At 34.6% G+C, this 23,088-nt stretch overlaps 1 protein-coding gene across 2 annotated transcripts; it reads right to left on the reverse strand.

Annotated features, from left to right (window-relative positions):
• Nucleotides 1–825: 825 nt before the first annotated feature.
• Nucleotides 826–2,363, reverse strand: LOC107014113 (transcription factor bHLH148-like). 2 transcript variants are annotated; one of them, XM_015214005.2, is made up of 2 exons: nucleotides 2,172–2,363; nucleotides 826–1,918 (listed from the first exon to the last, which is right to left on the reverse strand). In XM_015214005.2, the coding sequence occupies exon 2, from the start codon at nucleotides 1,851–1,853 to the stop codon at nucleotides 1,134–1,136; it is 720 nt and encodes a 239-aa protein (XP_015069491.1). In that variant the 5' UTR covers nucleotides 1,854–1,918; nucleotides 2,172–2,363; the 3' UTR covers nucleotides 826–1,133. The 2 variants fall into 2 exon arrangements, with proteins under 2 accessions (XP_015069491.1, XP_015069553.1); XM_015214067.2 differs by having other exon boundaries at nucleotides 826–1,932; nucleotides 2,172–2,333.
• Nucleotides 2,364–23,088: the final 20,725 nt, after the last annotated feature.

Consider the following 23,088-nt stretch of genomic DNA (forward strand, 5'->3'; position numbering starts at 1 on the left):
GTCCAAGTCATATTGGCCGCACAACCAAAGATCATTTTGTGTTACACAGAAAAGTGTCACTGAACTTAGAGTGTCACTAAAGTTTCGAGCGACACTTGACAATCTCCTCTATTTTGGTGCCGTATCTAAACAGAAAAGTGTCATGAACTTAGCATCTCACTAAAGTTTCGAGCGAAACACGATAATCTCCCTATTCCGGTGCCAAATCTGAACAGAGAAGTGTCATAAATTTAGAGTCTCATTAAAGCTCCGAGCGACACTCTATAATCTCTCCTAGGTGCCGAATCTGAACAGAAAAATGTAATGAACTTAAAATCTCACTAAAACTCCAGAACGACACTCGACTATCTCCCCTGTTCCTATGCTGAATCTGAACAGTGAAGTGGCGATACATGACATAACGCTATGAATATTAGGTCAGAAAGTCAGATGCCTCACATGCGCAAAAGCCGGTCCCATTTAATAAAGTGGGAGTGCACAAGGACATGAAGCCACATGAAGTACTGCTGTTGCTCATAAATTCATTTGTCCTGTTTGTAACTTTAACCTCACCATCTTCTAACTACTACTTACATTACATTTACATTTACAAACAGATGGTTACTGAGTGTGCCTTCGGTACAAAATATAAAACTTATCTTCTTGCTTGTCGTCCTCACTGAAAATGACAATTCAGTTAACTTATTACCTGAGTCATGGATGTGTCATCTTCATAAAACTAACTGATCAAATGGCACTTCGAACTCAATCTTTATGTAGTACATGTATATGATACTCAACAAAATCTGAAGCAAACTAAACATTTGCATCAAACACATGTACATATATTCACTAAACCAAATTTTGACTTACATATACAATATATATACATATTCATAGCAGATGATACCATTACAGAACATCTAGATAGATGATCTGTGTAATTAAAATCAATGAGTCAAATTAATTAGGATAGGTTTCATTCTAGATCCATTTCAAAACCAGCAAAATTATTAGTGGCAGTTATAATTCAATTACTAATATTGTTGTCCCAACACTTGTAATGATAGAAGAAATATATGTAACAGAGGAATATTCAAAGGAAGGGAGAGAAGAAAATAGATAAAATAGAAAAGCATGAAAAACATAAATCATCAAATAGGATGAGGTCGACTCGAGCTGAGTTGATCAAGAGGAGCTGTAGTACTTGAGGAAGCACCAGAAAGGAGGTCAGCTAGAGCACTCATCGCTCGAATTTGCATCTCAAGAGCTGCTATGTAATCAGTAGCTTCATCTAGAATCACCGGCAGCGGTTGTTTCCGGCAACCAGGAACAAGCCGTCCTAAAACTCTAGCCTTTTTCTGAAAAGCCGGCAAATTCTTTGTTTTCAGCTTCAAAATCCCCACTCTCGGCTTCCTAGGTAACCGGCTGGTAGATGAAACCGCCATTTTCTGCCGCTTGGCGTGTTTCTTCATGAACTTGAGCTTTAGCCGATTCGTAAGTATAGCTCGGCTCCATCTGGATCGTCCTTTAGCAGTAACGGCAAGGACTCTGTCAGCAACTTCACGTACGGCTCGACCGCCTTTTGGCGCCGGCACCGATGAAGTCGTCGTCGCCGCCGTCGCAGGTGAACTGATCCGCACTTCACGGAGTGCTTTGAGTAGCTTTGAAGAGTAAACTTGTTGTTGAGCTTGAGTTTTCCATTCAGTAGTATTAGTCGGAGTTTCACTGTTGTTATTATTATTTTTACTACTGTTCTGAGTTTGATTTCTCAAACTTTTCTTACTCTTTTTTCTCCTTGATATTACTCTGTCAGAAGACGTTACAGGATTCGAAATCACCGTTGAAGACATCTCGACAACCATTGGTTCCATCAGATTCAGGTAAAGTCGAATCAAATTTAGAACCGAATCGATTGAATCACTATCCAATTTGAGGTCTGAAGAAGAAAGCCTGTAGATTCAGTCACATGAATAGACAGATATAAGAAAAAGAATGACACTCAAACCAATTCAGATTCAAAGACAGATTCTGCAGAAAATAAGAACGAATCAATAAAATTCGACTCAGATTCGTAATTAGCCGATAAACTAAACACAGATAATTACAATTAACGCACAAAAAACAAATCAGAAAGCAAGAGATTACATGTAAAATGCATTTTAGAAGGAAGTATGAACACTGATTATTACCTGATGATTATGAAGAAGATGAGGATTACAATTATTTCTTGAGATTGATGAATCGGAGAGAGAGAGAGATTTAGGAGTGGAGGGGATAGGAAGGTGGAAGGAGAAGGGGTAATTAAGGGGAATCACGGGAAGGCACGCATTGGCCTCTTTAAAAAGAAGCATCAGAGTATGTATGTGGGCGTGTTTATTTCTTTTTTTTTTTTTACTTTTTTTCCTCCCCACATATTTAACCCGAAAATATACACTAAGGACCCGTTTGATAGGAAGTATTAATCAAAATAATTCATGGATTAAAATATAGTCCAACAAAACATTGTTTGGTTACTTTATTTTACCTAATCCATGGATTACTAGTACTTCATACAAGGTCTTATTTTATCCCTAGGAAAGGGAGGGATAGCTAATCCAAGGATTAGCAATCCTTGGATAAGACCCCTAATGACTAAATTATCCCCAAATATTTTTTCCTTTTTTTTTTGTAATTCATGTTCTTTTTTTATTTATATGAGAATATTTATAAATGTTAGTTTAATTCTCTAAATTTATTCCATGTAATTTGATGATTTCACAAACTAATATTTTTTTCTCCATGTTTGAGTTGTTATATTGGGTTGATTTTTTGTTTTTTTGTTTTTAAATGTAGTTCGTCAATTGACCACGTGAACGATTTTCTTTTATTTTTAAAATAAGCTAAGCGTATTTGAACAATTTAAGTAGCCTTAAATTCATGTTAAGTTCAAGGTATATTTGACCAACAAAAAATTAAAAATATACCATGTGACATATCATACCTCAAAATTAATAATATTTTTATATTTTTTTTAATATTTAACTTAACTAGTTAAATGAAACATAATCTCACAATAACTAAAGGGTATAATAGGAAATAAACTTTTTCTAAAGTTTTAAATCAAACATAAGACTAGGTAGGAAATATGAACCAAACATTTGCTAAAAAATAATCCCTGCATTACTAAACCCTGCATTACTAATCTATGCATTACAAATTCATGCATTACTAATCCATGCATTAGTAATCCCTGCATTATGCATCTTTGTACCAAACAACCCCTAAAATCTCTACAAATTAATTTATCGGGATTACAAAGTATTACTCCATCCGTTTCATAAAGAATAACATAGTTTGATTTGACACATAATTTAAGAAAATAAAGAAATTTTTTTAATCTTATGGTTCTAAATTAAAAATATATCAAATGTACAGAATAATATTTTAATCTTGTGGCCTTAAATATATCACGTGAAAAACTAAAATTAAAATGTTACCCAAAAAAGAAAGAATTCATTCTTTTTAAAATAGACTAAAAAGAAAATAAATTCATTCTCTTTTAAGCGGAGGAAGTATTATTCTATGGAGGTATTATTTGAAGAATGCTTTTAAGATTTAATTTTGATTACATCATTCATGGAATGAAGCCTCGAGAGATTTAAATGAATCATCTTGTGAAAAGGACGTTATGAATTTTTGGTCATGATTGTCAATTTCAGCTACTACAATAAAATAGATGTTCATAGTCTGTTAGATTACTTGACTGAAGATGATACATGTTCAGAGATCAGAGCTTAGAAGCAATTGTGGATATCATCACAGAGATCCAGAGCATAGAAGCAATTGTGGATATCATCAGAGAAAACAATGATGATGATGAAGTTGAAAACAAAATAATACCATTAGACCAGTTACACACAAGGAAGCACTTACCACGTTTAGAACTTTCACAATTTTTTGTCTAGTTCAAGAAGAAAACATTGAAAGTTTTGGATGAAATTAGAAAAATTAAAGATAAGCTTCAACTAGATTTAAATTTTAACAAAAAAAACACTAGAATTATATTTCACTAGACTGTCTTAAATATTTTAGCAATTTTAAAGAATAGTTATTTATAATATTAATGAGACCAATAGTTATATTAGGGTTTTTTGAAAATATATTATCATATAAAAATTGGTGAATTTTCTAGTGGCCCAAGTTGGAAAAAAATTATCGAGTATTAATTGTTATGATCCGAACCGTCATTATTAGGAAAGAAAAAACATCGGCAAAAATTTGGGCCCATCATCCAGTCAGATCGGGCTAGATGTTGCTAGGGCGACGATGCTCCTGTGGGATAGTTCGTAGCAGAGCATAATGGACGAGACATAATATAAATGATGCAAAACCTTATTTTCTCCTATTTTCTTCCCCAAAACACCAAAAAGAGGAGAGGATCACCCTACAAACTTTCAAAAAGTCGCTCTACCTTAGGAAAGACAGAGAAAGATATTTCTAGTGCAAGGATGACAATAGCTTGTGGATTCTTGGTCAAATCTACCGTCTCGAGGTCTGAAAATCAGAATTTTCATGTGCAGGTGCTTAGCGCTCAGGTAGGCTAGGTTTATTTAATTGAGTAGACTTAAATCTGAATTCACTGCGTATTATTTTTATAATTGATGGTAGAATTCATGTGTAGGCCTTCTTGCACCGAAAAAGGGATGGTTGTACCTGTATGCCAAGTGATTTCATGAGATGTGTCCTAGAGAGAGAAGTTATGTTCTGGAAACTAGGTGTAAATGATGGTTTGATTTCATGTTTGTGTGATGTATGTTGGTAATTGCTCATTGTAATGCATATATGTTCGTGGATGAAGCATTGTTTATTAAACCTAATGAAATGAGTATGAATGAACAAAATGTATGCCATGATTCAACACTTGATTGTATATTATGAGTGCGAATGTTCTGGTGATTGTGTTAATTGGGATCGAGTGTCACGTGTCGGCACATACATTGGATTGGGTGCCACGTTTCGGCACATATATTGGATCAGGTGTCACGTTCTGACATACTAATTGGGATCGCATGTCACGTTCCACCATATACATTAGATCATGTCACTTTTGGCACACTAATTGGGATCGTGTGTCACGTTCGACACAATAATAGTTTGAGTATGAGTTACATGAGAGAACCATTTAATTGTCATGCCTACTTGCTATTGAGAATGTGAAATTGTACATTGCTTTGAAACGATGACTGAATTGTAAATATGTGTAACTGTATTAATGTGTTGTGCATATTTGATTATAAATCTTATTATATATTGAAATAACTCTGTATAGTCAGGCTCAAACCAAAATAAGATAAGGTAAGCGGAGACCGAGGGTTCTAAGTGTTACTATGAATTGCTTAAAGTGGTTGTCTGTACTCCTAAAAGTGGAGCAGTGGGGAAGTTGTTGTGTCTCAATTATTAGATAGTTGGGTCATGTCTAGGAAGGGAATTCGTATTAAAATGACAACGAGCCTTTTAAGCATGTACTATGGGTCGAAGGTTGAGTGGTTATGTGAAAGATCTAAGGGTATATTGTGAGTAGTTGGCCGATTTGGTGGTGGTTACATCCGAAATCTCCTCCAAGAGGTAGAATGGTTAAGTTATGATTAAGGACGGAGTGAGTAAGGGATTAAATTCAAGTGTACCACTATATGTAAGGTATCCAGAATGGTAAGAGCAAGATATAAAGGTGGGGGAATGAATGGTCTGATTGCTTGTTTTCCTGCTAATCAATTTTCTTATATTATGCAGTGGGCATCGAGTTGACCGATGATGCCTACAAGTACGTATGATTTGTACTAATACTACTTTTGCTATGCCTTTTGTGCATTGTCTGATTAATTGCAGAGTCAGTGATGTTTCATAGGTGAGACGAAGGCAATCTCGAACAACTTCTATGCTTCCTTCTTGTGGTGGGAGTTGTGTCATTTTTTCCTGTATCCTTCTACCTTGTAATCTTATAAGCCCTTGTACCTATTTAGATTAGATCCCTGAGTATAATTACTTTACAATTCTTAACTCAAATTATTGGTAAAGCGCTTTATGTTATAAAAATCCCATGAATGCTATTTATTCTCCAGTTTTCATAGTCTTTTGCATGTTTTAAACTGTTTGGAAATTGAGGGTTCTCCTACTTATGTGTTGTGGTAGGTGCCCGCACGACCGGTATTAATTTAGAGAGGTTCTATTGCAATCGGTTCAGACTAAAAATGTTTATAATGTTTGTCTATATAAATTTTAAAATCCATAACTTTATGTCATAGTATTATATGACATTTTTTTAAAATATAACCAACATGGTTGTGCTGTAGTGGTGAAACTATTTTGTTCTTAAGCAGAAATCTCAAGTTCAAGCTTTAAGTACGAAAAAATCTTGTTGGGAGCGCCACCGCCGAATAAACTTTGTAGTACATGATCTAAATTTAATTGGAGCTCAAATGCGAGAACGGTGTATGCAGGTTTTGAGCACCGAGTGAGACTAGTTTATCCTTAATTAGAGGTATCAGAGTCAAGCTATAAATATGAGAACAATCTATCTCCGAATGGACTCTGCAATGCGGGATCTGAATTTAATCATTAATCAAATACGGGATCATTTTATGCAGGTTTCGAACACCAAGCGAAAAACTAAGTTTTCAATACAAAAAGCCATATATATATATATATATATATATATATATATATATATATACTAAAAAATTATTTTACCATAAACATTGTGTAATGAATTAATCACATTTGACGTAAGGAAAATGTGGAAGGCAAAAACTATTAGAAGGATTGTACTATATGTTAAGATTGACAAATGACAATAAGAAAGACGTAAGGTTCGCCTAAGGTTCTAGACTATGGGCGATAGTTGCGTGTGCATCAATGCCACAAGTTCTCAAGCAATTCTTGGTATGTAATTGAACATGCTTACCATGTTTGGTTTCATTCCGAGACCATTTACCTATGAGCTTGACTCATTCAGTGAATAGTGACATTGTCGTCGTAATTCATTTCAGGCTTCTGAAGTCCATATCTCTTTCCACGAGTATGTCAAAAGGATGAAATTTCAACAAGTTATGGAAGAATTCAAGTTGAGTCTTATGAAAAAAATGATGTCTTATTTAGAGTTTGAATCAGTAAGAACCATCAATTTTGATTATCTAGCCAAAATACGTCATATGCTGCCACTTTTTTGATAATAAATTGTAAACTATATATTACCATTACCATAAGAAAAATAATACACCATCAAAATACACAAAAAGGACTAGCCTCCTTATAGTAAGGGTTCTAGTATCCTACGCAACCAAGTTAGAAATTACTAACATTTAATCCTACTAATCAACAAGAACAAATAACAAACTAAATTACACAAATGTTGGTACAATTGTCTACATCTATGAGCTCTCTTTGATATAGGTCTGTACTGATCATCATCATTCTGTGAATCATCAACTTTAGGAATTATAGAAATCATATTGGCTTTAAGTTGTTTGAGAAGCTTACCATTCTTGAAGAATGGCAGTACCACTTCTACCATATCCTTCACAATGCTTCCCTTTAGAAGCTTTAAAGAAATCACTTCCATATCCATCGACCTAGGCTTTTGTTCTTATCAATACCCAACCTGAAAATTTTAAGATCTTCATTATATTTGTATATGATTTGGTCAGATCTAGTTATACCTGAAGGGGTTGTTTGGTTGAGAACTAGTTATCCCAGGATAAACTATCCTGGCTTAGTTATCCTGGGATAACTTATCCCATCACTATGATATAAATGATAGGATAAGTTATCCAAACATGTCAACCAAACAATATATCTAAATTTTATCCCAGGACTATTTTTTTATCCCAGATCTATTTATGCTTATCCCTCACACCAAATGATCCATAATAGATAGGACACTATTCTTAAGAGAACTATAAAGGGCTTTAGTTCTTTATCCTTAGTTCTTTCCCAACAACTCAATATAAGCAATGATAATCCTAGCTATGATGTATTTTGACATGGTGTAACACTCTATTTTTACCATCCAATTGAGTGGTAGATTGTTGTAACCACTTGTGTTTAAAAACTAAGGGGTAGTTGGTGTTAGCGTCCCCAAGTTTTATCCATGTGTCTTTACTCCTCAGTTGTAAGTACACATCTGCTAAATAAGAAGATTATTTGAATATCATATATTTATCCTTCTCCTCCTATTGTTGATGTTGATTACTACGTTGAAGTTAAAGCACTAGGTGTGCTTTTTTCTGTCTTTTTCTCGTGTCACATACTTCTTCAACAATATTGCTAAAGGTATTTTGTGATCACTAACCCCTATGAAAAAGTCATTTGGTTTAATTAATAACAAGACCTACTTGAGATTTCATTAGGTTGTGATACCTTGTGCGGAAAGGTTCTGAATTTATTTTTTGTGTATGCATACTATCTAGAACTTGTCCCATAATGTATTTCAAGGAGAAACTTTTGATACGATTTGTCTTGAAGGATGAATCTAGACCCTTTTTATCTAGCCACTTTACCCAAAAAAATTCCTTTATTTGATGTAGTATTAGTCAACTCCATTGAGCCAGAATCAATTTTTTTCCATCATATTGCATACATTGACCCTTTTCAAGACTCTATATTGGCACATTCACGTCTCCTTAGTTGCTAACGAGGAAAAGTATAGGCTACAAACCTAAGTTTGAGGGAGGAAAGTTAAATGAGTTGTAATGTAGGCAAAAGCCTAAGTTTGGAGGGTTTGTGAACCAAGGGAACAAAGAGGAATGAGCTAAAAAGTATAGAGAACCGTAAGCTTCAAAATGAAAATTGCTTAAGTGAAGTTATGGATAAAAGAATAAAAGAAGGAAAATAAAGTTTTTGTGCTAGCTCATGGCGTGCACATGCCTCAAGTGAGAAGGTAAAAACAGTGTTTGTAATGAGTGAACACCATGAATAGGAGAAATAAAGTGAAAGCAAATAAAAAATATGAGTGGTGTGATCAAATGAATTGTGATAGCATTAGAGAGAGCTCTTAGTGACTTGACCAAATAATATCCTAACCATTTTGCCCAAGCCTAAGTTAAACTCTCTAGTCCTTAGTTATTTAAGGCCTTGTTAATCTACATTAGCGACGATGTATGTACAAGGAAACCTATGGTTCAATATGTATATACTTAAATTTTTTCGTCAGAATGAGCGAATTTGTTTGATATGTAAATTTTTTAATTGATATTCATGATTACATTACACCTTTCAAGTGAATCGCGAGGGCCTTATTTCATTTGCATTGAATGAATGCAATAAACTATAGTGATCCTTAGACAAATATTGAGTTTGATATCATTGACTGAGATTCTTTGAGATTGTGCTTGAATGATTTATTTTCCCGAGTAGTGCTTGAAAAAGTTGTCTTAAATTAGAAGGATTTTGAAAGAAAGAAACTAATGCCTTGTATTGATTGTGGAATTAATTGTGAGTCATGCTTGCATACAGAGTATTTTATTTTGAGTCTTTGTTTTTGTTATTTTTTATTCTTAGTGTGTAATTATTCAAATCCTATCTTGAGTTTGGTTGAGTATAAATCATGTGTGTGTCACGCCCCTACTTTCCCTCAAAGACTTAAATGATTATGTTTTTAAAGAAAAAAGTTTTTTTAATTGAAGTAACGGTATTGATTTAGAGATTATTATTTTTTTTCAGAGTTGTCACTTTGAATTGAGTTATGATGTTCCAAGTCACTTCTTTGTTTGATTCCTAATCAAAAGAAAATCACTCTTTATTTTGGTCCGCAAACTAGAAATTCCGGTAGAAATACCGGAATTCTGTTGACCGAAGGGAAGGTATTAGGAATCCCTCGAGTCCCGTGGTTCTAGCACGGTCATTTTTATTGACTTATATTTATTTTAAAATATTTTTGGATATATTATTTTCAGGCCATGACTTGTTTGCATTTTTATTGTTGAACTTTTGTTTGGTCTCAAATCGGATGCATAACTGCATTCTCGACTTTGACATCTGGAGACATAACTGTCTTCACCTCTCGAGTTCATCATACCTAATAATTTTTATTTACACCTCTTGATTTAAATTAATGAAAGTTAATTATTAAAATAATTTGATTAAGGTGCGTAACTGGATCATTGAGTTTCTTTTAGTGTCTCAAAAAATAAGTATAACCACATTCTTAATTGAAATAAATATTTTTTAACATGCCTCAATTTCATCTAGTCATTAATAAACAAATTTTTCCTTTATACATAAAACCAAATAATGTATCTAAATGTTGAGACAATATATAATCTATATCTTTTTATTTTATAATTTTTAATATTTTATATTTTGTTACTCTTAAAACTGACCTCAACATTATGTATACATTTTCTAATCAAACAAGGCGATAATAAATTGTTAAAAATAAATCTCAATCTTTATTGAACAAAATAAATAATAATTATCTTTTACCCAATAAATCTACTGTTAGCGGAATCGTGAAACTAAAGAACAAGGAAGAACAACAATATTTAACGTGGTTCGGATCAAAATGATCCTACGTCCACCAAAGAACAACTGCACCAATATTTATTTCACTATACAAAGAATATAAGTGAAATACTACAAGAGAGAGAACACAATGCCTTAGAAGGTGAGAAGGCAAGTGAAAGGATGATTTGAAAATGAATTAAGAGCTACCTATTTATAGGAATAAATTCACCCTATTGATGTCATCCATGACATCACTATGTGTCAAAATTGTCAAGGTTAAGATAGCAAACCATTTTATGGTTTGCCTAACTTTCACCTACCAAGATACAATCTTTGACTTGTATTTTGTACTAATTATCTTCCTACCAAATATTCATATTAATTCATCTTCCATTTAGTTTGATTCCACAAGAACCAAAACCAACTCTTTCAATCTCCACCTTGGTTTGTGTTCCAAGCATGCGTATAAACAACTCCGGCCAAAACTTCTAAGCTTACTGGGCAATCCCATTGTAAGAAACAAGAAGAATCAAACCTTTGTTGAACATACCAGCTCCACCTAGCAGTTGTTCTCTTAGAGTTGCATCATACTCCCGCCAAGTCCTTGCAGTGTGCAAACTTGGCAAGCGGGACTATTTTGGTCAACATGTCTGCAGCGTTATCGTCTGTGATAACCTTCTCAACCTTGATAGCTCCCTTTTCTACGACATCTCGAATAAAATGAAATCTGACATCAATGTGTTTGGTGCGCTCATGAAATCTTTGATTTTTAATCAAATGAATAGCACTTTGACTATCACATTTTAGAATTGATTTAAGCTGAGCTGAACTCAATTCTGCCACCAAACCTTTCAACCAGATAGCTTCTTTCACTGCCTCCGTTGCTGCCATATATTCTGCCTCTGTTGTAGACAAAGCGACAATCGACTGTAAAGTCGATTTCCAACTAACGGCACTGCCAACGAGAGTAAAGATGTATCCAGTTGTGGACCTCCTTCGATCAAGATCCCCTGCATAGTCAGAATCAACATAACCGAGAATTGAAATACCTTCACTTTTCCGAAAGGTTAGGCCAACATCAGGAGCTCCTTTGAGATATCTCAATATCCACTTGACAGCTTCCCAATGCCTTTTTCCTGGATTTGCCATGTACTTGCTTACTACACTTACAGATTGGGCAATATCTGGACGTGTGCATACCATAGCATACATAATGCTACCAACTGCACTCGCATAAGGAACCTTTGACATATGCTCCACCTCATCCATAGATTGAGGCATTTGTAACTCTGAAAGCTTGAAATGAGAAGCTAAAGGTGTACTTACAGGCTTGCTCATATCCATATTGAATCTTTCAAGAACTTTTCGGATGTACCTCTTCTGAGAAAGATGTACAACACCATTTTCTCTTGAAATTTCCATTCCAAGGATTTTCTTTGCAACTCCTAGATCCTTCATGTCAAATTCCTTGCTCAACAGTTTCTTCAAAATATTTATCTCTGTGATGTTGTTAGCAGCAATAAGCATATCATCAACATACAACAAAAGATAAATCATAGAGTTACCAGACATCTTCTTGTGATACACACAACTATCAAATGCACTCCTCGAAAATCCATGTGTAGTCATGAATGCATCAAACCTCTTGTACCACTGTCTAGGGGATTGCTTCAAACCATACAAAGACTTCTTCAGTTGGCATACATGGTCTTCTTTTCCTTCAGCTAGGAAACCTTCAGGCTGATCCATATAGATTGTCTCTTCTAGATCACCATGTAAAAAAGCAGTTTTGACATCAAGCTGTTGAAGCTCTAAATCAAATTGTGCAACCAATGCTAGCAGCACGCGAATTGAGCTATGTTTCACGACTGGAGAAAAGATCTCATTGTAGTCAATTCCCTCCTTCTGACTGAAACCCTTTGCAACCAATCTCGCCTTGAACCTAGCAGCTTCCACTTCTGGAATACCTTCTTTCTTTTTGTAGACCCATTTGCATCCAACTGTCCTCATCCCCTTTGGCCTTTTAACTAAGACCCATGTCTCATTTCTGTGAAGAGACTCCATCTCTTCCATCATGGCCAACTGCCATTGTGCAGCATCTTTGCAAGAAGTTGCTTCAATATACGAAGAGGGCTCGAGATCCTTAATCTCTTCTTCTGCAGCTACGAACGCTTGTGCAATCAGATTTTCTTGCTCTATAAGACGTTCCGGTTTCCGTATCCGCCTTTTGTCCCTTCCCTTCGCAATTGTGTATGGTTCATTGGAAGCAAGTTCTTCTGCATCTTTTGACTCATCACTTTGAGTCTCTTGATCCCGTTTCTTGGTAAGCTCCACCGGTAGCTCCACCTGCTCGTTGTTCTCGTTTCTAGATAACTCCATAGAAACTTTACGAGGATCAAGTATAGAGGATTCATCAAAGGTAACATCTCTACTAACTACAAATTTGAGTAAAGACAAACACCATAGTTTGTACCCTTTTACTCCATCAACATACCCTACGAATATGGCCTTTTTAGACCTTGGTTCAAGCTTACCTTCATTAACATGATAATAAGTTGGACACCCAAATATTCGCAAGTATGAATAGTTAGAGGGTTCACCTGACCAGACCTCATTCGGAGTCTTAAAGTCAATCGCTGATGCTGGAGACCGATTGACAATATGAGAAGCAGTATGAACTGCTTTAGCCCAAAATACTTTGGACATCTTAGCTTGTAAGAGCATACAACGAGCCTTCTCAAGAAGAGTTCTGTTCATTCTCTCGGCAACTCCATTCTGCTGTGGTGTGTGCCTGACCGTCTTATGCCTTGCGATCCCATGAACCTTGCAGAAATCATTGAACTCTTCACTGCAAAACTCCAAGCCATTGTCCGTGCGAAGATACTTGATTTTCCTCTCAATTTGATTTTCAACCAAAATCTTCCACTCTTTAAATGCTTCAAAAGCATCACCTTTTGTCTTCAGGAAACGCACCCAAACCTTTCGTGAAAAATCATCAATGAATGTGAGAAGATACCTCTTTCCTCCCTTTGATGGAAGCTTAGAGGGACCCCATAAATCTGAATGGATGTAGTCTAGCACCCCTCCCGTCTTGTGCTTGCCAGTGCTGAAGCTGACCTTTTTCTGCTTCCCTAAGACGCAGTGCTCACAAAATTCAAGTGTGCTGATCTTCTCACCATTCAAAAGGTTGCGGTTGCTCAACATCTCCAATCCTCGTGCGCTCATATGGCCTAGTCTCATGTGCCATAATTTTGCCTTGTCATCATTAGATAACTGCACTGTAGATGCATTTACAGAGCCAATAATGGTGCTTCCCGCAAGTGTGTAGAGGCCATCCTCCAGCTTGGCCTTCAACATGACTAAAGACCCTTTAGTCACTTTCATAGTTCCTCCTTCACTCATGTACTTATAGCCTTGTTTATCTAAAGTACCCAGGGAGATCAAATTCTTCTTTAGATCAGGAACATGACGGACTTCTGTAATAGTCCTCATGATTCCATCATGGCAGCGAACATGAACTGAACCAATGCCAACTATTTTACAAGTTGCATTATTGCCCATTAATACAGTTCCTCTGCTTGTTTCATAGCTGCTGAACCAATCTTTTCGGAATGTCATATGCAGAGTACAACCAGAGTCTAAGATCCATTTGTTGTCATAGACTCCATTATTGCATGATGTTGTTAGTACATAATCATCATCATTATCATGTACTTTCTCAACAATGGATGCACTCGCCTTTTCTTTGGACTTCGACATAGGGCAATCTCGTTCAAAGTGCCCCTTCTTGTGACAGCCCCAACACTCCGCATTCTTTTTGTTCACACGAGACTTTGATCTGTACTTCGATTTGCTCCTTCCCTTTTGGCTAGTACGACCTCTTACAAAGAGTCCACTAGCTTCGTCACTTTTGTCTCCTTCAAAATGCATCCGCACATCACAAGAGTTTAGTGCTTGCCGCACTTGCTCAAGTTTAATAGGTTGTTTGCTATACATCATTGAATTCTCAATATCACGATATTTTGAAGTCAATGAAAATAGTAAAGAACATGCAAGTGTCTCCTCGTCCTTTTTAATTCCAGCAGTTTGTAAGTCCATCACAAGTTTATTGAACGCATCTAGATGGTCTTGCAACAAAGTACCTGAATCCATCTTAAATGTATGAAGACGCCGTTGTAACAACATCCTTGTTGTCACTGACTGGTCCTGGTAAAGCCCTTCCAGCTTTTCCCATAACTCTTTGGCCGTCTCTTCGGTACTTGTACTCACTTCACAAAGTACGTTAGGTGCAAGGGACAGTTGGATTGCACTCAATGCATCTCCTTCAATCTTTTCTTTGTCGGAATCCGATATCTTATCGGGGTACTTTCCGTCAATAGCATGGATTGAACCTTCCCTCCGCAGTAACGCTATCATCTGGATTTTCCAGATATTGAAGTTGTTGCGCCCACTAAATCTATCAATTTCAAACTTCATGGAACTCATTTTTTTTTTACTTGTTCTTCCTTTTCTACTACAATGTATTTGGAACTACAGAAAACCAAAGTAATCCTTTTCTGATGTGGAAGTTCAGACTGTGCTGCAACCACAGAGCATACTCAGACAGAACCTTGCTCTGATACCAATTGTTAGCGGAAACGTGAAACTAAAGAACAAGGAAGAACAACAATATTTAACGTGGTTCGGATCAAAATGATCCTACGTCCACCAAAGAACAACTGCACCAATATTTATTTCACTATACAAAGAATATAAGTGAAATACTACAAGAGAGAGAACACAATGCCTTAGAAGGTGAGAAGGCAAGTGAAAGGATGATTTGAAAATGAATTAAGAGCTACCTATTTATAGGAATAAATTCATCCTATTGATGTCATCCATGACATCACTATGTGTCAAAATTGTCAAGGTTAAGATAGCAAACCATTTTATGGTTTGCCTAACTTTCACCTACCAAGATACAATCTTTGACTTGTATTTTGTACTAATTATCTTCCTACCAAATATTCATATTAATTCATCTTCCATTTAGTTTGATTCCACAAGAACCAAAACCAACTCTTTCATCTACTTTTATTTACAAAGAGATATAACACTTAACATATTCTTTATTTCAATCAACTTATGAATAAAACAAAAAATGTAAGAAAACATAATAATAATTACATTAAATTTCATAAATAAATTAATAGGACAAGATAAAATGGAATACCGTGATATTTTGATAGAAGCTCAATTGGAACGCTCACAAAGCTTTTATTTGGTGGTTTATGATGATGTATATGTTGTCTTTAAATACAATATGAGAAAAAAAAAGAATGTATTGGTGAATTTTTAAAAGGATAATGAAAATAAAATGGAAAGATTTTTCTTTTCGTTTTTTTCTTGAGTCTCGTGTTTCTTCCTTTGTTTTTTGTTTTTTGTTCGTGTTGATTTTCTTGGCTGATTGTTGTGTGTGTGTGTGTGTCTATGTAGTAGTGTCTATTTGTCTGTGTTGTGTGTCGTGTATGTATAAGGGGAAAGTGGGTAGAGGTTTAGGGAAAATGGGGATATGGGATAGGTGTAGGTGTAGGTGGGTTGGGGTAGTGGGAGATGGGTAGGTTATTTTTATTTTTTGTTGTTAATAAATAAAAATATAAAAATATGTTATAAATGCATTAACGTGGATGTCATTTGTAACTCACTTCAAAATTCATCCGTAACTCTCTTTGAAATTCATGTATGAAATAAATGAAAACTTTAATTCATGTAATTTTGAAGAGATATTTTGTACTATAAATAGGCGATGATTATTTTATTAAAGGATCAATCGAAAAGTACAAAAGGAAATAAGAAAACATTCTCCCATATATCTTGTCTATATATTTATTGTCTTAGATAATTTCATATTGCTAATATTTTACAACACGTTATCAGTAGAAGTCTCTAACCAATTAAGGCCTACTTAATTTGGAATTAAATTTTTTTCTAAATGTTAATCATTTTTCTTTCCTAGTCAGGTATACATTTATATGTTTATAACATATCTAACAGGACTTGCATATATCTTTGATCCGTATTTTACTGCATATATAACTTGCTTTAGTTATTATTATAACACTTTACTACATTTCAAGTTTATATTGTTATGTTATTTATGCTACTAATTTATGACCTTAAATTTAATACTAAACAATATGATAGCACGATAGTTAGAATGCACGTAAGTAATTTCTTGTTATACATTTTATGTGTCATAATGAATATAATATTGTATTAAATACAACTTGAAATTATTACTAAACTTTGATATTAATTGGAACTGATAATAAATACTTAAAACAAGTAGGAAATACATTTAACTCTTACCTTTTCAATGCTTCATGAGTTTATATTTTTAATCTAACATTAATGTTATACTCACCTTTTACTTTATTATTTAAAGTATTAATTTTTCATTTATAATGAACAAACCAACATCATAATATTAACTCAAAATTATTTTATGATAATTTTCAACATGTCGAATTTTCAAAACTCGAATTTGTGGCACTTGACATTTTTGAAAAGAATTATTTGTCATGGATACTTGATGCTGAAATTCACCTTACCGCTAAGGGTCTTGGTGATAGTATAACTGAAGGAAATACAACATCAAGTCAGGATAAAGCGAAAGCTATGATTTTCCTTCGTCATCATCTTGATGAAAGCCTGGAGGTAAAATACCTAACAGTGAAAGATCCACTTGAATTTTGAATAGGTTTGAAAGGGAGGTATGACCACCTCAAGGAAACGGTATTGCCAAGGGCTCGTTATGAGTGGATGCACTTACGGTTTCAAGATTATAAATCCATAATTGAGTATAATTCTGCTGTATTTAGAATAACTTTCCAATTAAAATTATGTGGGAAAACAGTAAAAGACGAGGACATGTTGGAAAAGACACTAACTACTTTCCATGCCTCTAATATGATATTACAGCAGCAATATCCTGAAAAAGGTTTTCAGAAATACTCTAAACTGATCTCATGCCTTTTGGTGGCTGAGCAACATAATGACCTTCTAATGAAAAATCACGAAGTCCGTCCCGCTGGAAGTGCTCCATTACCGGAGGCACACATGGTTGAAGCACATAACCAGTCTGAAGTAAGACAAAATAATCGAGGTCATGACAATGTGCGTGGGCTTGACAAAGGCAAAAGATGATATAATAGTCGTCGAGGTGATGGTCATAACAAAAGGGAGAATAATATAGGTTCTCAAAATAATCCTTCTAAAAGAAAGGGCGATCATTGTCATCATTGTGGCCTTGAAGGTCACTAGAAAAATGAATGTCGGGCACCTGAGCATTTTGTCAGGTTGTATCAAAATTCATTTAAAAGGAAAGGAAATAAAGGTGGCGCCTCCTCTTCTAAAGTCCGAGTAGAGTCACGTTTGACTCTCAAAGATGATGTACAGGCAGGATATTCTCAAAAATATAATGAGAATGTTAAGGCAAACTTAGCATTGAAAGATAATGCTTTTGATGGGCTCGATGATATTACTCATCTGGAAGCTGAGGACTTCTTTGGGGATCACAATTGAGATTGATAATTGAGCTAGGAAATGAATAATATTTTTATATATTTTTAATGTCTTAATTAAATTTATGTACTTAAGATTTATTTTGTTAAATTTCGTACTTATTATGTATTTTTTATTCTTATGAAGATAAATAAAATTTTTCCAGTCTTCAGTTAAATCCAAGATGAGTTGTGGAGATATGTGTCTTCTGGACAGTGCCACAACTCATACGATACGAAGAGAAATAAATATTTCTCTTCTTTGGTAATGAAAAAGGCATATGTTAATAGAATATCCGGTAGTACAAATTGATTGAGGGCTCTGGAAGAGCAACCTTATTACTACCTGGAGGAACATTGATTGTAAGTGACAATGCATTGTATTGTAGTAAGTCTCATAGAAACTTGTTAAGTTTCAAGGTTATTCGCCAAAATGACTATCATGTTGAGACTGCAAATGAAGGAAAGGTGGAATACCTTTATATAACTACAATAAATGCGGATAAGAAAACTGTGCATGAAAAATTTCCAGTACTTTCTTCTGGGTTGTACCATATAAATATTGGTACAGTTGAATCACATGCCGTAGTAAACAAAAGGTTTACTGATTCTAATGATTTTATCATTTGGCATGACCGGTTGGGCCATCCCGGTTATAATTTGATGCCCAAAGTAATTGAGAATTCACATGGGCATACTTTGAAGAACAAAAATGTTCTTCAATCAAAGGAATTCTCTTGTGCGGCTTGTTCACAAGGAACGTTGATTATCAAACCATCAGTGGCTAAGGTTGGGGTGAAATCCCTTGCATTTCTGGAACGGATACAAGGTGATATATGTGGACATATTCACCCTGCATGTGGACCATTTAAATATTATATGGTCTTGATAGATGCATCTACAAGATGGTCTCATGTGTGCTTATTATCAACTCGCAATATGGTTTTTGCGAGGTTGTTGGCTTAAATAATAAGGTTAAAAGCACGATTTCCAGATCATGCAATAAAAGCAATTCGTCTTGATAATGCTGGCGAGTTTACATCTCAGACATTTAATGATTATTGTTTGTCCACTGGAATAACATTTGAACATCCTGTTGCACATGTTCATACTCAAAATGATTTAGCAGAGTCATTGATTAAACGTCTTCAATTGATAGCTAGACCATTTTGATGAGAACAAAGTTGCCTATTTCGATTTGGGGACATGCTATTTTGCATGCAGCAGCACTTGTGCGCATAAGGCCAACCACTTATCATGACATCTCCCCATTACAATTGATTTTTGGTCAGGGGACAAATATTTTCCATTTTAGAATTTTTTATTGTGCAGTATATGTTCCAATTGCTCCACCACAACGCACAAAGATGGGTCGCCAAAGAAGATTGGGGATATATGTTGGGTATGAATCTTGTTCTATTATAAAATATTTGGAACCTAGAACTGGAGATTTATTTACGACAAGGTTTGCTGATTGTCATTTTGATGAATCAGTATACCCAAAATTAGGGGGAGAACAAAAGCAGTTGGAAAATGAGATAGATTGGAATTCACTTACACTGTCTCAGTTAGATCCTCGAACAAATCAATATGTCCAAGAAGTTAAAAGATAATTTATTTGCAGAATATTGCAAATCAACTACCGGATGCAATTACTAACCTTACACGGGTTACTAAATCATATATCCCAGCTGCTAATGCTCAAGTTCGAGTTGATGTCCCTATATAATAAAATGTTAAGGCAGATGAGTCTGGACCACGCTTAAAACTTGGTAGACCAATTGATTCCAAGGATAAAAATCCTCGAAAAAGGAACGGAATAAATGATCAAGATGATGATCATAATATAGAGGCAATTGCTCATAAAGAGCTCTGAGACATAATAAATGATGACACCACAAAAAAGGTCCATGTACCTGAAAATAATGAGAATGAGGAAATCTCTATAAATTATGTTGCGACGAGAAAAAGGTGGAATCGAAATAATATTATGGTGGATAATATTTTTGCCTATAATGTTGCAGTTGAAATAATGCAACAAGATGAGAATTTGGAACCAAGATCTGTCAACGAGTGTAGACAGAGACATGATTGGCCAAAATGAAAGGAAGCAATTCAAACAGAATTGGCGTCACTTGAAAAACGTGAAGTTTTTGGACCAATAGTCCGAACGCCTGAAGGTTTCAAGCTAGTGGGGAACAAATGAGTTTTTGTGCGAAAACACAATGAAAATGGTGAAGTCGTAAGATATAAAGCAGGACTTGTTGCAAAATGATTTTTTCAAAGGCCTGGCGTTGATTATGGGGAGACGTATTCTCCTGTGGTAGATGCAATTACCTTCAGGTATCTAATAAATATGACAGTTCATGAAAAACTTGAAATGCATCTAATGGACGTTGTCACGAACTATTTATATGGCTCACTAGATCACAATATTTTTATGAAAATCCCTAAAGGACTTTAAGTGCCTGAAACATATAAAAATTCAAAAGAAAGTTGTTCAATAAAGCTTCAGAAATCCTTATATAGATTAAAACAATCAGGGCGAATGTGGTATAATCTTCTTGGCGAATATTTGCTAAAAGAAGGGTACAAGAATGACCTTATTTGTCCTTGTATTTTTATACGAAGGTCAAAATCTGAATTTGTAATAATATCTGTTTATGTTGATGACTTGAACATTATTGGAACTCCTAAAGAGCTTTCAAAAGCCGTTGAGTGTTTGAAGAAAGAATTTGAAATGAAAGATCTTGGTAAGACAAAATTTTATCTTGGCCTTCAGATTGAACATTTAACAAATGGAATATTTATTCATCAATCAACATATACTGAAAAGGTTTTAAAGAGATTTTACATGGATAAATCACACCCACTGAGTACCCCAATGGTTGTGAGATCTGTTGATATAAATAAAGATCCATTCCGACCTCAAGAAAAAGATGAAGAGGTTCTTGGTGATGAAACACCATATCTTAGTGCTATTGGGGCACTAATGTACCTTGCCAACAATACCGGGCCAGATATTTATTTTTCAGTAAGTTTATTGGTGAGGTTCAGCTCATGTCCAACAAGAATACATTGGAAAGGTGTTAAACATATATTCAAATATCTTCAAGGAACAATTGATATGAGATTGTTGTATTCTAATGCATCCAAGTCAGAATTTATCGGTTATGCAGATGTAGGGTATTTATCTGATACGCATAAAGCCCGATCTCAAATAGGCTATTTATTCACCTATGGACGTAAAACTGTATCATCACGTTCGATGAAGCAAACAATAGTTGCTACTTCTTCAAATCATGCAGAGATAATAGCCATTCATGAAGCCACTCGAGAGTGTGTATGGTTGAGATCAATGTCTCAACACATTCTACAATTATGCGGCCTTTCTTTGTAAACAAAGACTCCAATAATATTGCATGAAGATAATGCTGCTTGCATAGCACAATTAAAGGGAGGAAATATCAAAGGAGATCGAACAAAGCATATTTCACCTAAGTTCTTTTTCACACATGATCTTCAACAAAATGGTGAGATAAATGTCCAAGAGATTCGTTCGAGTGATAATCTTGCAGATTTATTCACTAAGGAATTGCCAACGTCAATATTTGAGTCGTCTCCAAGATATCAAATAAGTTTTTCATCATGGGGAGCAAATACGCGCTGTACTCTTTTTCCCTTTGACATGGTTTTGTCCCATTGGGTTTTCTTGGTAAGGTTTTTAATTAGACAACACTCAAAACGTATTACAAAATGTGTGTACTCTTTTTCCTTCACTAAGCTTTTTCCCTCTTGATTTTTCTTAGTAGGCACATTATATATGGACATCCAAGGGGGAGTGCTATAAGTGCATTAATGTGGATGTCATTTGTAACTCACTTCAAAACTCATCCGTAACTCTCTTTGAAGTTCATGTACGAAATAAATGAACACTTTAATTTATGTAATTTTGAAGAGATATTGTACTATAAATAGGCGATAATTATTTTATTAAAGGATCAATCGAAAAGTACAGAAGGAAATAAGAAAGCATTCTCCCATATATCTTGTCTATATATTTATTGTCTTAGATAATTTCATATTGCTAATATTTTACAACAGAATAATAATATTAACTAATTCTTTTGAAATTAATAAAAATATAGAAAAATTAAATAGCTAGATCAAAAATATAAAAAATTAAAATCACTAATTTATAATTAAAACTTTGAATAATAAAAGTAAATGTACCTTAAAGTGTGATTCTATTTTTTTGTAGTTTTCATATCTTTACAAAAATAAAAAAAATAAAAAAAAGATAAAACTGAAATATTTAATTTACACTGTTTAAAAATATTTAAACTTGAAAATGGTGTAAAATATTAGGTTCGATAAAAAATTACATGTCTACACTGAATGTTTTGCCTGAGGACAAGTAACCGCTCAAATTTGGGGGGCTTGATGATTTGGTATTTTATCAACTCGTTAGACTCACATTCTTAAATTATGACTATGTTTTAATACTATCTGAAGGTATGTTAGGTCCTAGTTCTTTCGTGTGCTAACAATCTTTTAAAAATTAGAGGTAGAAGATTTGTAGCTTAAATTGGTAGAGAACACTAGTTAAGGAACCGACAATCTGTATATTACGACCCTAAGTATATCCTAGGCGTAACATAGTGTATGGAATTTCAAGAGGCCCAAAACAAGCCACTTAGCAAACATCATACAGGATAATAGGTCCTAATTCTCATGTATGTGAACATTCTTGGGAAAAGTTGAGTTTGGAGGATTTGAAGCTAAAAATCGGTAGAGAACACCAATGAAGGAATCAACATTCCGTATATCATGAACCAAAGTATATACTAGGCGTAACATAACATATAAAATTCCGAGAGGCCCTACACAAGCCACTTGTCATACCTCACACAAGATAATAGAAATAAAGATTTCAAATGAACAATCTTATATCGTAAAAGAGTTTGACAAAGCGGAAGTCCAACATAGTCTCAACAAGCTATTTCTTACATCAAGAAGAAGTGGTTGGGACGTAACCTATACACCACATACAAATGTGTGAAAAATGAAGAAAAGAAAAACATCT

This window comes from Solanum pennellii, chromosome 1 (genome assembly GCF_001406875.1).
Source record: "Solanum pennellii chromosome 1, SPENNV200".
Lineage (NCBI taxonomy): Eukaryota > Viridiplantae > Streptophyta > Magnoliopsida > Solanales > Solanaceae > Solanum > Solanum pennellii.

What these genes read in the sequence shown, in the direction of transcription:
- LOC107014113 (XM_015214005.2), bottom strand. Translation starts at nt 1,853, where the DNA reads ATGGAACCAATGGTTGTCGAGATGTCTTCAACGGTGATTTCGAATCCT.